The 17,082-nt window shown below is 34.4% G+C and overlaps 1 protein-coding gene across 4 annotated transcripts; it reads left to right on the forward strand.

Moving 5' to 3' along the window:
- Positions 1-955: 955 nt before the first annotated feature.
- LOC143256465 (RNA-binding protein 5-like) lies at positions 956-16,490 on the forward strand. Of its 4 annotated transcripts, XR_013031373.1 has the most exons (8): positions 960-1,332; positions 3,125-3,353; positions 11,838-11,936; positions 12,880-13,111; positions 13,384-13,472; positions 13,643-13,874; positions 15,345-15,691; positions 16,262-16,490. XR_013031373.1 is itself a non-coding variant. In XM_076513731.1 (7 exons), the coding sequence occupies exons 2-7, from the start codon at positions 3,342-3,344 to the stop codon at positions 14,332-14,334; spliced, it is 735 nt and encodes a 244-aa protein (XP_076369846.1). In that variant the 5' UTR covers positions 956-1,332; positions 3,125-3,341; the 3' UTR covers positions 14,335-14,457. The 4 variants fall into 4 exon arrangements, 3 of the variants coding, with proteins under 3 accessions (XP_076369846.1, XP_076369848.1, XP_076369847.1); XM_076513731.1 differs by lacking the exons at positions 15,345-15,691; positions 16,262-16,490 and adding an exon at positions 14,264-14,457 and having other exon boundaries at positions 956-1,332; XM_076513733.1 differs by having other exon boundaries at positions 957-1,332; positions 15,368-16,490.
- Positions 16,491-17,082: the final 592 nt, after the last annotated feature.

Raw genomic sequence — 17,082 nt, forward strand, 5'->3', positions numbered from 1 at the left:
CTTTTGGCCAGCTAGTATTTGGGCTAATTTCATAGTGTTCACATTTTCCCTATTAAATGCTAAAAAAGTTTATTATTTCTATTTTCCATTTTTTTTTTATTTTAATCTTTCGAGCTCTTCTCAAATAAGTGGTTGAGTCTATTAACGCAAAATGCATATTTTTTCTTTATGTTCATTGGCCTTAAGATTTTGGTCAGCAGTGTATATGTATCGATTCCTACTTGTCTTTATAAAATGTGTTTATGAGATGTGTCATGTGAATTTATATTCTCTGTTTTTATATACCAACAGGAACATACAGTCAAGCTAGAATTTTGTTTTTCTTTTGTTAATGAGGTATCTACATCTGCTTGACTTTTCCTGGATTTTATGAAAGGTTTTTATAACATCATGATTTTGATGATGATATGTGTGAAACTTTCAAAATGTGCTAAAGTTAAGTTGTTTCTGTGAAAGAAAATACAACAATCAAATTCCACCACTGTTACGAAAGTCTTCATAAATTAGGCCAGGTTTTTTGCTGTTTTCCTAACTTGTGAGACTGCTTAAGTGAATGATTGTTGGTAGAAAAATATTTAGTTATGATTTTATGTTTTAATCTAATTTTCTGTTATGCTAAAATTTTGGTTCTTGTTTTTTACTTTCTAAAATTATTAATTTTGTTGTACATAAAACAACGTGTTATGATATTCAGAGTAAAAGTATGGTCTGTTAGAAAGTGACGTACAAGGTATTGTATTTCACATTATTCGTGACGCTGTCTTCACACTTTATATGTTCTTTGTTTAAATCATTTGATAGTATTAAAGTCAAATCCTTTTTTTTATAATCTCACGTGTTTCTCAAAATATATTTTTAAGTATTAGCTAGGAATTTATTAAAGTTGTGGAGTGGATGCATATGGCACAGCAGTTCTCCTCTTGAAAGGTTCCCCCCTTCCCCTAGCCAGTGACAACCTTTCATTCTCAACAATTATACCTGAGTAAGGATGCAGCTACACTGTTCATTGACCCTGATCTTTGACCACTTGGCAGTTCTATGAATAAAAATTAATGAATGTTTATCATATGTGAGCACCTGCATGTTCAAATTTCATGTGCATGGTATTACTTGTCAATTGTCCTAATTGAATACTATTGTTTATTGCATGTGATTGCATACATGGTAAAATTTCACGTGCATGTGCACATCTGTCAGCCTTTTTTGTCGATTGTCCCAGTTGAATACTGTTGGCTGCCATGTCAAGAAATGGAAGACTTTGACCATGGAAAAGAGAGTAGTATTGCCGAAGAAGGCGGATGAAGGAAATCTTGCCATGCAATAGGAACTGAGGTAAGAGCTTGACACAAATCCAAAATATAATGAAGAAAAGAGAAGAAATTTTTAAGATGTAGGGAATGTTCACACAGAGCACAATAAACTTAATACAGTGGGATATGAAAACCAAGATAAGGTTCACTATAGCCAGGCCAGAGGGGGCATCCTTTCCAGTGGCAGGATGACTTAAAAGAGAGTTCTGATGTATGCAAAAACTTTTGGTAATTTTGGCTTTCATGGTTCTAATGGATGGCTGAATAGGTAGCAGAAGTGCCAGGATGTACTTGTTGCTGTCCCTCTATTGAGAAACTGGTGATATAGATCCATCTGTTATAAATGACTGGAGCAAGTGTCTCAAGTCTGTGTGCACTGGCTACAGGCTTGAAGGCACATTTGATTCAGATGAAACTGATCTCTCCTATTGAGCTTTACCCTTAAGTTCAGTAGTGGCTAAGAGAGACGAAGCCAAGAGAGGTAAAGTGTCAAAGGACAAGATTGGTGTTTTGCTAGCATGTCCTGTAGCTGGAGGAAAGCTGTCACTCATCATCACAAGGAATGGTGCTCAACCTCATTGATTCAGGGATGCAGCTAATTCATTCTGTTTCTGAGTGACATACAAAAAGTCGTGGATAGTTAGCGAGTTTTTCCAGCAGTGGCTCAACAAAGTCAGTATCAAAATGAGAGCTGGAGATGTTTTTAAACTACTGTTGTTGTTTGAAGCAATGCAAATTTATTTTTGCTACTAAACATCAAGTCCAAGCTTCAGCTGTAAGATGCTCGAATTATCCAGAATGTGAAAATACCCTATAAGAAGCTGTTTGTGCAATATGCTTTGTTTTACATGTGCAACTGACATGGCCAAGAAGGTAAATCACTGGAAGCTATCTTGTGGTTAAAGAGTGCATGGTATAGTGTCTGACCTACAACATTTCAGAAGTATTTTACCAAATGTGGGTTTTTCAGAGGATCTGTTTGAAGATTGTGAAGAAGACAATTCTGAAGTTGATGACAGTTTTGTAGCCTTTCTGGAGAATTTTGATTTGACTTGGAAAGAGTTTTTAAACTGGCTGATGTTGCTGTCAACAGAACTGTAGAAGCAGACTGGGAGAAAAAACTGAGAGGAAGAGAAAGATGGTGTCTGTGGGAACAGTGGTGAGACATTCGGAACACTTAAGGTATTTTGCAGTTGCTCATGAAATTCCTGAGTTGCCAGAAAAGCAAGGACTACATTCATAAGTCTGTAGGCCCCCAGTGGGACAACAGTATGTTTGTGGACTCACACTCCTATAAATCAGTTTTCAATAGCCATGGTGGGCAGAGCACAGATTGCCCATTGTATATGCTTTGTGTTTAATTCCAATCAATCAATCAAAAGTATTTATGCAATAAAGAAGAAATCAAGTGGACTAAACTCATAGATTACTATAATATATGACTTTTTCTCTCTTATTTTAGTATACATTGTGCTTATGTATGTTGTGTACACTGTATGAAGTTGTGTGGTATAATAAAACAGCCTTATGTACATACATTACAAGCTATGTGCAATACAGAAATAGTTACTGTACTTGTAACTTCTTCATTCATCATACCACACCTTTGTAGGAGTAGCACAATCTTGAAGGTTCATCCTACCCTGAGGAGAGACCACTACTGATGTGGTGAACCACAGGGAGGTCATTCAAGAAGGCTGACTACTGCATTTGTGTATTTTTGCAATTACAGTATCAGAATTTATATTGTGTATTTGTGTGAAGAATACGAGTCTTTCAGAAGAAACTACATTTGGCCTTTTTCACATTCTCAGCACTACTACTACGTAACCTGGATACTCTTACAACGGAAGAGAAGGATGCTTTCTGTTTTAGGACAGTTAACTTCTCTGCCAATTAAAAGCATAGGAATTGCAAATGACCCCTTGACCAATACTTCTAGAGGATTTTGTTATGTGGAGTTACATTCTACATCTGAAGCTTTTCAACTTCATGACCTGCTTTTGTCATTGGATGGTCATTTGTACATAGATGGCAGACCAGGTGAGTTACAAAGAATATTTTTGATGTTTTAGCTGAATTACAATGTTTAATGGTCACTATTTGGTATTTTAGTGAAAACTTAATGAAATAAATTTTGTTGTAAATGACTTGTTTTGTATAAATTAGATTGGAAACTGCCAGTATAAAAGTGGGCTTATCTTGTGTAATTAGTAATATATTAATTAATAGGTATAATTTATAACAAATTTATATTTTGTAAACCTCTTACTGTTTTACAAATAATATTTCAAGTAAATTGAAAATATTTATTTTTCAGTGATAGTAACTTATGCCAGGAAGTCAGTTAATGTTATCCACAGGTAAAACTACAGTTTATTAAATTTAGCCATGTGAAAAGCATTTTAGAATTATTTATGTTACATATTTAAAGTTAACTCATTCCAAGACATATTTACTGTCCACTGACGCTGTAGCTATTTCTCGATCTTTAGGGTTTCCATTCGTTGCCTATATAAACACTGAAAACATTTGCTCCAGTCTTTTATACTCCAACACATTAGACAAGTTCTAATTTAAAACATTCTCCACTAACTTCAGTGCACTCTCTACCCAGGTATTGTATATAATCACCTCATTCAGATAAGTTTCAGTTAACAAGAGGGTTGTGATTATTCACTAGTTACATTGTGATTTTGAAAGCACTTAGCATTTCTGAGGTTATCTTTTTGTTTATACTTATAAATTACATAACAAAAGCAAACAAACTTGCCAGCAGAGATATGAATTCTTGAAGTAATGTTTCTACTACAGAGGTCAACTACATCTTTGCTTGAACCTCTGCTATCTGGTGTTTGTCAACAGCCAGAAGAGAGGTTGCTCTCATTTGAAGCTGCCTGTGATATAATCCATTGCAAGATGGAGATCTATATGAATAGAGGGCATCTCTTCAGAGGGTTCTGAGATGGCATTTGCAAATGATTGGTGAGAAATTAGATTTACTTTTGCAACTCCTTCTTTTACTAGGTTGGCCTCATCAGAGGATCATTTTGGTGATCCACCTCCTGCCTCTTTTCTTTAGGATTACTTGGGTTTAAGAGGTTTTAGGGTCTTTCTTTTTGCATTTGACCTGTGCACCTTAGCAGGAAAGATAGCAAATGACTTAGTTTTTTCCTCTTCCTCTAATATTGCTGTTCACACTGAGAAATTTCTGCATAAGAAGATAACTATACCTTATCCTCCGTGTTTATTGGATCAGAATACTCTGACTTATCACAACTAGAAGGAGGTCTATTTAGATTCTCAATGGGGTGAGACCCCCTTTTGGACCTGTTTGAATCTGGAGTGGAACCTGTAATCACTTTAAATAGATAACAGTTTTCTCGAATTTGTCTTAGTCTTCCTAAAGTACATATCTTCAGTATAACTTTTGTCTGAAGCTTATCAGAGTTGGAGATTTTGCTGATGTTTACCTTGGTCAGATTGTTTTCTTCAGTTTTTTCTTTACTTTCATAGCAGGTTTGTTGGAATTTATTGGGTAGAGACACTTTGTTAGAAAGGGTTTGTTTACTGTCTTCTGCCCTTTTCTCTGTCCATTGTTATTTGCTGGAGCTCCAGAGATGTTAAAATCCCAAAGTGATATAGCCCTTTACATTCTTTTTTTATCATCATTGGTTCCTTGCCTTTCTGGAGCTAATTTGGGAGCATCAGCCCATTGTGTTTTTAGACTCTTTCATTTGGTTCCCAGGTCTATTTGTTCTTATAATGTGATTAGACTATAATTTTGAAGATCTCTGGCTTTGGTGGACTGACAATAACAGCATCAGGGAATATCCCTTGGACAGGGAAGCAGTGGAAGCACAATTACATCACATACTGAACATCTGGAATTCTTTCACTAGGGTTCGATAGGTACTCCATATTCTGGCTTCAAGGTTGGTCATTCACTTTACACTTTACATCATCTCCACCATTGACTGGTCAGCCTATTGCCTTTTCACCTCCAATAAATACATGATGTGTGGAGCTTTGTTAGTCAAAAGGACAGTAGATATGGTTGATCTCATTCTTCCAGCATTTTATTCCCATTTATTCATAGTATCCAAGAAGACAGGAGATAACATTTAATCATCGATCTATCTTTGCTTAAACAATTTTTAGATCCTCCTCACTTTACAATCAAATCCTTCCTCAACCTACAATGGCACTTTGCACCAAGGCTCTAGATGACCAATTTGAGGTTACCAATGCTTATCTATGTACGAGGTCTGTTCAAAAAATACGCGGACTGTTTGAATTGCGCGGCTCCAGTTGGTTCCAGGAGAATCTGCTTGGTGTCGCTAGGTTTGCACAGATCAGCTGATTACGACGCCATTTCCCAATTGCAGATATCTTCATTTGTGTATTAGCTACGCGGTTTTAAGTGAAGTACGATTTTTTCGTTTGGCAAATTTCAGAATGAATGACCTGAAGGAGCAACGACTTGCTGTGAAATTTTGTGTTAAACTTGGAAAATCTGCGACTGAAACTTTTGCTATGCTTAACACGGCTTACGGTGATGTTGCTATGAAGTGTACGGCATGTTTCAAGTGGCATGAATGTTTTACGGATGGTCAACAGTCCATTGAAGATGATGAGCGTCCTGGACATCCTTCCACGTCCACTGACGACCCACACGTCGACAAAATCAACACCCTGGTGCGGGCAAATCGATGTCTGACTGTCAGGGAGCTTGCTGAAGAGTGTGGGATATCAGTTGGATCTTGTTACGAGATTTTGACCGAAAAATTGAAGATGAACCGTGTTGCTGCGAAATTTGTGCCTCAGAACTCGTGAGTTTTTGGCCAAACGCTCGATCACTGTTCTTTCCCACCCCCCCTATTCACCTGACCTTGCTCCTTGTAATGTCCTCCAGCTCCTTCGTCACATTTGCCTTAATCTCGGGAATCGTGACATTACAAAAGAAGGGTACCAGGACTGTTTCAACAAGTGGAAACACCATTGGGATAAGTGTGTGCATTGGGGAGGAGAGTACTTTGAAGGGGTCCCAGACCTGTAACTTCTAAATAAAGCACATTTTGTTTTATGACGTCAGTCCGCGTATTTTTTGAACAGCCCTCGTATTCCCATGGGAGAATCTTCCCAGTGGTTTCTCATGCTTGTACTAGGGTGAGATGTTTCAGTTCAGGGCTCTGCCTTTAGTTCTTGCATCAGACCTTATTCTTCTGCAGAGGTGTTCAAGCTTTTTCTAGTCACCTGCCTTAAGTGGGCCTGCACACACATCATTATATTGATGATTGGCTTCTTCTGGATCCATCCTGTCAATTATCAGAACAACATTCTAAAATTCTCCTTTCAGAAACCACAAAAGGTAACTTCCTTATCAGACTGCACAAATCTATTCTTGTCACTGACACAATATCTAGTCCTTCTGGGTGTGTGGTTTAACATTCACTTAAGTTGCACTCCTCCAACCCCTATCAGGCTTCAAGCCATGTGAAAAGCCATGAGGCTTTTACTTCTGTCTCTTTCTCCTACTGTGCAGATCATTCTCTTTCTTTTGGGGATGTGGGAATCCCCGAAGTGTTTCATTCCTTTTGGACAAGCACATTTGAAATCCACTACTGTTGAGGTACCCATCCTACCACGTCGTCATAAGATCCATCTGTTCACAGACATATATCTTCAGGGATGTGGAGCTGCCTTTAAGGTCAGGAGTACCATGGTACTTGGACCAAAAATGAGCCTACCCTTCATATCAGCATTTTCAGACTGCTTGCAGCACACCAGACAACAGTTCAAGGTCTGTCTTTCTTGAAGGCAAAAATTGTTATGATACACTCTGACAATTCCATGGTGGTATTTCAGATTTCTGTCAAGGAGGTACACATTTTTGAAACATTTGTGTTTTTGCATCTTGGATCTTCTCTCGGGCTCATTCCCATCTTGTCAGTCTTTTAGCATGTCATGTTTCAAGAGTGATGAATTTAAATGCAGATTACTTGTCTTGACCCAGCCAGATTCTTTGGACGAAATGGATGTTACGCCAGTGGATTTGCTCTCAGTTTGGGGCTCCAAGTATCAATGCTATTACAACTCATTGGAATTCTCAGCTGCTTTTGTTTTAGTTTTTGATACCTCATCCTTAAGCATTGGTAGTAGGTGTGTTCAGTCAGGACTTGACAGATTTACGTCTGTATGTCTTTCCTCTGCTTTGGCTGTTGCCTCAGGATCTAACTCTGGCTTATTTTACTTCCTGTTGAGTTTTCTTGGTTGCACTATGTTGGCCAACTGAACTGTGGTTTTGGCTTTTCCAGTAACTGCAGGAATGTCCACCTTTACCCATTTCACATTGACATTTATATTGAGACAACTTTGTTCAGATATTTCTACCCAGATGTTTGGAAACTTAATTTTCATAGTTGGAAGTTTTGTGGTCCTTTGCCTGACATAAGGGTTTAACCTTCAAGTACTAGGAACCAATTGTTCATTCATCTGGATCCTTTTATGTCCTATTACCCTCACAAGGTGGCTTTACAGATTCATTCACATGGTTTATAATGGATTATCATTACAGAAGAGGAATTTTTTACAAGTCACATGCCAACAGATTTTGTGTGTAAATGTTAACTTTAAAGATTAATTGTTATTTGAAAGTTACTGTTGTGATATCTGCCTTTGAAAGGACATTAACAACTGAAATGATAAAGTGCAGTATTCTTGTCTTATGCAAAATTAATTCATACCCAAAGTATGACCATCATGACTATAATTAATAGCGATATATGACGATATATAATACAGATAAACTGTTAAGTTCTATCAGTAGTGATACCTATCAGATTCTCATAGCAAAAGTGTTCTGTTGTTAAACTTTTAACACACATAATACAGATAAACTGTTAAGTTCTGTCAGTAGTGATACCTATCAGATTCTCATAGCAAAAGTGTTCTGTTGTTAAACTTTTAACACACATAATACAGATAAACTGTTAAGTTCTGTCAGTAGTGATACCTATCAGATTCTCATAGCAAAACTGTTCTGTTGTTAAACTTTTAACACATATAATACAGATAAACTGTTAAGTTCTGTCAGTAGTGATACCTATCAGATTCTCATAGCAAAACTGTTCTGTTGTTAAACTTTTATCACATATAATACAGATAAACTGTTAAGTTCTGTCAGTAGTGATACCTATCAGATTCTCATAGCAAAACTGTTCTGTTGTTAAACTTTTATCACATATAATACAGATAAACTGTTAAGTTCTGTCAGTAGTCATACCTATCAGATTCTCATAGCAAAACTGTTTTGTTGTTAAACTTTTAACACATATAATACAGATAAACTGTTAAGTTCTGTCAGTAGTGATACCTATCAGATTCTTATAACAAAACTGTTCTGTTGTTAAACAATACTGTACACATTCAGATAAGCTTGAGAGTCTCTTCCTAGAAAATGTAAAGAAACATGGGCTATCACAAACATTTGTTACTTTGGTTTGGTCTTTAAGGACCAGGTGTTTGAAGATTTCAATCAGAATAACCTCAGAGTCCTGCATCTCCTGTAGAATAGGTGCATCATCATCTTAGAAGACACCAATTGAGAAGATCAGTGCTGCATTATAGAATGAAATGGATATTGCAGGATGTTCAGTAGTGACTGGTGTCATACTGTTTTTCAATATAATAATGACTGGATCTACTATATCATTGAAACATGTATGTTTTTCTTTAATGGAACCATCTGGATTTCATACAAATCTATCTCACACTTTGTGGAATCCTTGTGCTGTTTTTAAAGAAACATTTCATTTTGAATTGAGAGAGTAAATGTTGACTCCTTTGATTAGATAATTCTTTTACATGGTGATAGTATTTCTTCTACTGTTCTATTCTGTACTGTGGCTGAGGATGTGGTGGATGTAATTACATGGTGACTGTCTTTCTTCTACTGTTTCTGTCTGTACTGTGGCTCAGGGTGTAGTGGATGCAATTACATGGTGATTGTCTTGCTGCTGCTGTTCCTGTCTGTATAAAAAGTTGCAGCTTATATTGGCATTACTATGGATACAGCATCACTTGTCAGCAATGTTACTTGTAGGCACATCTTTAAACTAGCAAGAATTTCAGTTTTCTCTCTCCTCTATGATATACCTGTAATATGTGGATTGTTGTCTTGTTTCTGTTTATATGTTGACTAAATGTTTATAATTTCTTAAGCATTTATTTAAGTTGAAGGTAAGCTATATGTTGCTTGTATAACTGTTAAGAAATCAAAAGTTCATATTTGCAGAACTGACAAACAGTGGTATTCAAAATATGAGTAGAATAATTTGACATGATTTTAAACTGTTTGAGTTTTTTTTAAAGAAATGGTTTAGTGCTGTTTAAATCACACTAACAGATTTTATTATTTTTAGGCAGACTACAGTTTTAGTTATTACTACAGTTATTCATACCATTTTTAAATATGGAGTTTCCATACCACTTTTTATGTACAGCGTTTCCATACCACTTTTTATGTACAGAGTTTCCATACCACTTTTTATGTACAGAGTTTCCATACCACTTTTTATGTACAGAGTTTCCATATCACTTTTTATGTACAGAGTTTCCATACCACTTTTTATGTACAGAGTTTCCATACCACTTTTCAAGTATACAGAGTTTCCATGTACAAAGTTTCCATACCACTTTTTATGTACAAAGTTTCCATACCACTTTTTATGTACAGAGTTTCCATACCACTTTTTATGTACAGAGTTTCCATACCACTTTTTATGTACAAAGATTCCATATCCCTTTTTAAGTATACAGAGTTTCCATATCCCTTTTTAAGTATACAAAGTTTCCATATCACTTTTCAAGTATACAGAGTTTCCATACCACTTTTTAAGTATACAGAGTTTCCATATCACTTTTCAAGTATACAGAGTTTCCATACCACTTTTCAAGTATACAGAGTTTCCATACCACTTTTCAAGTATACAGAGTTTCCATATCCCTTTTTAAGTATACAGAGTTTCCATGTCCCTTTTAAGTATACAGAGTTTCCATTTTTTAAGTATACAGAGTTTCCATATCCCTTTTTAAGTATACAGAGTTTCCATATCCCTTTTTAAGTATACAGAGTTTCCATATCCCTTTTTAAGTATACAGAGTTTCCATATCCCTTTTTAAGTATACAGAGTTTCCATATCACTTTTCAAGTATACAGAGTTTCCATACCACTTTTCAAGTATACAGAGTTTCCATGTCTCTTTTTAAGTATACAGAGTTTCCATATCCCTTTTTAAGTATACAGAGTTTCCATATCCCTTTTTAAGTATACAGAGTTTCCATATCCCTTTTTAAGTATACAGAGTTTCCATACCACTTTTCAAGTATACAGAGTTTCCATACCACTTTTCAAGTATACAGAGTTTCCATATCACTTTTTAAGTATACAGAGTTTCCATGTCTCTTTTTAAGTATACAGAGTTTCCATATCCCTTTTTAAGTATACAGAGTTTCCATATCCCTTTTTAAGTATACAGAGTTTCCATATCCCTTTTTAAGTATACAGAGTTTCCATATCCCTTTTTAAGTATACAGAGTTTCCATGTCACTTTTTAAGTATACAGAGTTTCCATGTCACTTTTTAAGTATACAGAGTTTCCATACCACTTTTCAAGTATACAGAGTTTCCATATCACTTTTTAAGTATACAGAGTTTCCATATCTCTTTTCAAGTATACAGAGTTTCCATATCGCTTTTTAAGTATACAGAGTTTCCATATCGCTTTTTAAGTATACAGAGTTTCCATGTCACTTTTTAAGTATACAGAGTTTCCATGTCACTTTTTAAGTATACAGAGTTTCCATACCACTTTTCAAGTATACAGAGTTTCCATATCACTTTTTAAGTATACAGAGTTTCCATATCGCTTTTTAAGTATACAGAGTTTCCATATCGCTTTTTAAGTATACAGAGTTTCCATATCGCTTTTTAAGTATACAGAGTTTCCATGTCACTTTTTAAGTATACAGAGTTTCCATATCGCTTTTAAGTATACAGAACTTTCCATGTTTTTTTCTTTCTTTAGGCAAGTGGTTTGTTACCACAGTTCCAGCATAAACAATTTCCATGTAAAGTTGTGTATATTGATAGAATATCGCTTTTTTATTACTTTAGAACTAATACTGTTTTTTCCTCCTTGTGGGAAGCTAAGTGGTTTGATGGTGTTTATGTATTACATAAAATGTGTGTAAAGTTGTGTATATTGATAGAAATTTATTATTTATTACTTGAAATGTAATATTCATTTTTTCCTCGATGTGAAAAGCTAACAAGTCAGATCGTGTTTATGTATTACTTGAAATGTAATATCCATCGTTTCCTCCATGTGGGAAGCTAACAAGTTAGATGGTATTTATGTATTACTTGAAATGTAATATTCATCTTTTCCTCGATGTGGAAAGCTAACAAGTCAGATCATGTTTATGTATTACTTGAAATGTAATATCATTTCTTCCTTCATGTAGGAAGCTAACAAGTCAGATCGTGTAAAATTGATAAAAGGTATCCAGAGTAGCACTACTATTTCTGCTGGATCTCAAGGAATTATGGATTCAAAACTCCAGGTGAAAATACAAGTTTCTCTTTGTGATGATAAGAATATAGGTTGATTATATTTTAAATCAAACTATTTTAAAATCTTATGATGTTCACATAAAGAACACCTGTTCTGAGCAATTTAATTACCAACCAAGCTCACAGAACATATCTCTGAAAATGAAAGTATCTAAGCACAGGTGAAATTAAAGTTACAAAAGATAGTTAATTATACCAGTTAAAAGTGTTAAAATGTGAAGGTAAAGGTTGTAAGGTTTTATCTTTGTTATAACTTCTAAACAATAAACCTATAAAACTGATATAAAAATTTGTTTCAGTTGACCTTAATTTCAAATTATTGATAAACCTGCTGCACTGCATCCAAAGTACATAATTAAAAGTGTTTGACATTGAAAATAAATTTTCAGCAGTTTTTGATTAACAAAACTTTTTTGTGTTATTTCACGTGCATGCTACTACTATTAACAAATGTATGGCTACATACATTTATGAATGATGACTTAACGCTACACTGGTATTCATCTCTTTAGTAAAACCAGAACAATGTACATTGTCAGCAGTTCCATCTCTTTCAAAATTTTTGACATTCACGCTTTCTGTTTGTTTTCAATGTGAAATGGTGTACTTTAGATAGATAAAAGGCCATTTTTGCATACTTTACAATGTTATCTACAAAAAATTATGCATTTTAATAATTTCCCAAACTTCTGATAGTAGCAGAGCTGTATTGATTGCTTTGGATATTTTATTATTAAATATTTCTTTTAACTATTAAAAAAAGAAACTTCACAACTGAAAATCACCATTATTTATTTTGTATATTGTTTGATTTAAATCTTCTATAAGTTCCAAAATTATCTCCTTTTAGGTGATGTTGGAATTCCCTGGTTTATTTTTAGATAACACTTTTTGTGTGTCTTTGGCTAATGTGTTAATGTTTCACATTATCAGGCCAATCAGGGTTCAGTTGTTGTTGATTGCATTACCTATAAAAAATACCTACCTCCCAGTACTTCTACTTACCAGTATGATGACACATCAGGATATTACTGTGATCCAAGTACGGGTCTTTATTATGATGCTAACTCTCAGTATTACTATAATGCAGAAGCACAACTGTTTCTATACTGGGATGGAGAAAAGCAGACTTACCTGCCTGCCCTAACTCAGACACAAGCTGCAGGTATGTCTTCTGTTATGTGAAAGTATTGCAGGTTTACTAAAAAAAGGTTTATGTTGTTGTTATTTGAGAGGAAAAAAAATCCTTGTGTGGTTGGTTTAATAGTCTTCCGTATAGCCATACTAACCTCTACTTTGTCTAGAATTTGGTAATTTAATTTGACAGTTGTTTTTTTTCTTTTAGTTGTAGGACTCATTAAAACTTATTTGGGGACAGGTGTAAAAAAAGTATAAAGAAATATTATGATTAATCTTGTTAGAAATCCTTTGTTTCAGGCAATATGGACACAGAGTCAACAAAAGATGAAAATTCCAAAAACAGACATAAACAAGTGAAGGTTTATATTGCCAAGAAAATAGCCAAAGTAAGTATACTGTCTTTTTATCTTTCATCTGATTCATCAGTGCTGTGTACAATAAATGATGACTAAAATGTGTTACATGATACTTAACAGAATGTAAGGTGACAAGCCAAAGGTAACATTTTGCAAAGGAAATCTACAAATGAGATTATAAGATAATATTATTTTTATAGGAGATGGAGCGATGGGCTGAAACTTTGAATCAGAAGAAGGAAAGTGCTAAACTGGGTTTAACTGGTTTACCTAGTAAGAACATGTTAGAACATGGGAAACAGTCTGCTGCAGCAGATGCAGGGTTTATTGTTTTGGAAAAAGGAAATATTCTTGCAGAGAGACAGACTTTAGTATTAAAGACTCTCAGGAAAGAACTGCAGGAGGCCAAAAAATTCCAGATGCCATTAACGGGTATGTCAGGTTTAAGCACTTTGTGGTCACTAGCAGTACTGCAGCTTAATTAAGTTTGTGTGTGTATTTACACATTCTAGTTTGACCACTGTTCCACATAATGACAGTATTCAGTACAACAAATATATTTTTTATTTTGGTGCCAATTATTTAAGACCACTATCAACCCTTTATTAGGTAATAGAAATGTTTCATATTATATACTTGGTGGAGTAACCTTCCCCTGGGTGAAAGTTATGTAAGTTTGTGATTGGTGAAGGATTATTATCCCTTATATGTAATTGTAAAATAAAATAAAAAACCCCATAAAAGCTGCAAAATACAAAGTCTGACGCAACAAATTTTCTTGTATCTCTATATGGACCTAACAAACCATCATATCAAATTAGGTAAAGATCCACATATATGGGGCAAAGTAGTGGTAAAAAATACCCACAGGAACAACAAAAAGCAAAACTGAAAATATGTATGTACCCCTGGATAGGCCTAATGAACATTCACATCAGTTTTGGTAAAGATCTGTCCACACCTTGCAAAGTAGTTACATGGACATTCATATAGGTGAGTAGTGTAGTTACATGTACATACAACAGACAATGCCATTATGTTTACATGAGTAAGTAGTTACATTGACACACAACAGACAGTACTATTATATTTATATAGGTGAGTAGTGTAGTTACATAGACATTCAACAGACAGTTCCATTATGTTTATATAGATAAGTAATTACATGCAATACAAATAGTAGTACTATTATATTTATATAGATAAGTAGTTATATGTATAAACAACAGACAGTACCATTATATTTATATAGATATGTGGTTACATGGACATACAACAGAGTAATATTATACAGGGTGTTCAGAAAGTCACTGTGCACTTATATATTTATTAACAGACAAAACTGTGCAGTGACTTTCCAAAACTGAACACCCTGTATTTATATAGATTAGTAGTTACATGGATATTTAACTGACAGTACTATTATATTTATATAGATTTGTAGTTATGTGACATTCAACAGAGTAATATATTTATATAGATAAGTAGTTACATGGATATTCAACTGTGACAGTGCTATTATATTTATATAGATTTGTAGTTATGTGACATTCAACAGACAGCAGTATTATATTTATATAGATTTGTAGTTATGTGACATTCAACAGACAGCAGTATTATATTTATATAGATTTGTAGTTATATGACATTCAACAGACAGCAGTATTATATAGATTATTTAATCATTTCTGTGATAATAAAACTATTCTGAAAAGACAATTTTTTCCTGTTTTGATGTATAAAAGTTATTGTTTTCTCATTTGTTATATAATAAAGATATTGTTTATAAATCAGCATTTCCCTTTTTTAAAGTAATAAATATATGCTATAAAATGTGAAGTTTGTTGCATGTTAAATAATAAATATTCTATAAAAAAGTGGAATGATTTGTTTTCTTTTAAGGTTATGAATACTGGTATTCATAGGTATTCAAAGGCAAAGATAACAGGGAAACATGGTAAAGCCTCCTTGAAGACTCATCAGGAATGCCACCATTTTGAAGTCTCTGATAACCTCCGAGCCATACTCATCATACTTCAAGGCTTCTAGCAAGGTCACGACGCTGTTGTATTCCTCTTTGAGGTGCAACGAATGAGCCATGTGAAGAGATGGATACTTATTCCCGTTATGGAACAGTACAACTTTGAGGCTTGTGGATGAGCTATCAATGAAGAGGTGCCTCTCGTTCAGGTTACCGGCAATTCTAATTGCCTCAGCACTGAATCTACCTGAAATGTTCTAAAAAATGGGTAAATTTGAAAATTTCATTACCCAGGTCACAAAAGCAAAGTTTGAAGCGAAAAATAGGTCTCTTCCATTTACTTTAGGCATAAACAATTGGAAAATAACCATTTTTGCCCAGGAACAAGTAAAAGTAAAAATTTTGTTATGTTGTGTTATCACTTTAAAATGGTTTGATAGCAGTGTAACTAAAACTGCATGACAAAAGTTATACTTATTACAAAAGAATATAAGATTTTTCATCAAATGTTGTCAAAGAAACTACAATTTATCTGATGAGCTTACTGGATTAAAACATGATATTTTATTTACATAACTCTGAAAAATAAGAAATCCAATGAACTGAAGTACAGTAATCACCTGTGAATACTTCAGAAAGCAATTACTTGGTTTGTGTACTGTCAGTGTAGTGGTAACATTTTGTGTAGAATCTTTATGTCAAACAGAAATGTGTTTTACTGTGAGTTAGGCCACTTTAGTAGAGTCCAAGTGAGCACCAAATAGGTGGAATTTATTATTGAAATAGTTTACTGTGTTACTTAGATATGTGATGAATAACGACTAATTTTTTCTGATAGTCCTTTCGAACAGTGTAAAAGAAGACATAGAAGAGACAATACAGGAAGGAAGAAGTTAAATCTGTGCACTAACCAGCAATTCAAGGATTCAGTTAAACTAATTGAAAACTGTACAATGTAGTTCAGACAGAAAAAATAAAATACTAGCAGATGCTGAACTAGAAATGGAAGAAATCAACTCTACAGTCTGTAACCTGCATAAAAAAGAAAAGATGAAATGTGTGAAAGCTACACTTAATGTGTTGACCTTATTTTTATTTTATTACTAGGTCATCCCTGAGCTACACTTAATGTGTTGACCTTATTTTTATTTTATTACTAGGTCATCCCTGAGCTACACTTAATGTGTTGACCTTATTTTTATTTTCTTACTAGGTCATTCCTGATTTTCTTAATATAACGTCATGCATATATGTGTTCATACAGATTTTGGAAATGTATAAAATTCTTTTGTATCTTAAAAATCACAAATCACCATGGATTATCAAATGACCAAAATTAATGACTGTAACAGAGCCCACAAGTACTGCTGTTACTCTGGCAGCAACACAAATATAACTGTAACAGAACCCACAAGTACTGCTGCTACTCTGGCAGCAACTCAAATATAACTGTAACAGAACCCACAAGTACTGCTGTTACTCTGGCAGCAACTCAAATATAACTGTGGCAGAACCCACAAGTACTGCTGTTACTCTGGCAATAATTCAAATATAACTGTAACAGAGCCCACAAGTACTGCTGTTACTCTGGCAGCAACACAAATATAACTGTAACAGAACCCACAAGTACTGCTGCTACTCTGGCAGCAACTCAAATAT

This window comes from Tachypleus tridentatus, chromosome 7 (assembly GCF_004210375.1).
Source record: "Tachypleus tridentatus isolate NWPU-2018 chromosome 7, ASM421037v1, whole genome shotgun sequence".
In the NCBI taxonomy this organism is placed as follows: Eukaryota; Metazoa; Arthropoda; class Merostomata; order Xiphosura; family Limulidae; genus Tachypleus; species Tachypleus tridentatus.

Coding starts and splice junctions, on each gene's coding strand:
- LOC143256465 (XM_076513731.1), top strand. Junction 11,937..12,879: donor TTATGGATTCAAAACTCCAG/GTGAAAATACAA, acceptor TCACATTATCAG/GCCAATCAGGGTTCAGTTGT. Junction 13,473..13,642: donor TTGCCAAGAAAATAGCCAAA/GTAAGTATACTG, acceptor TTATTTTTATAG/GAGATGGAGCGATGGGCTGA.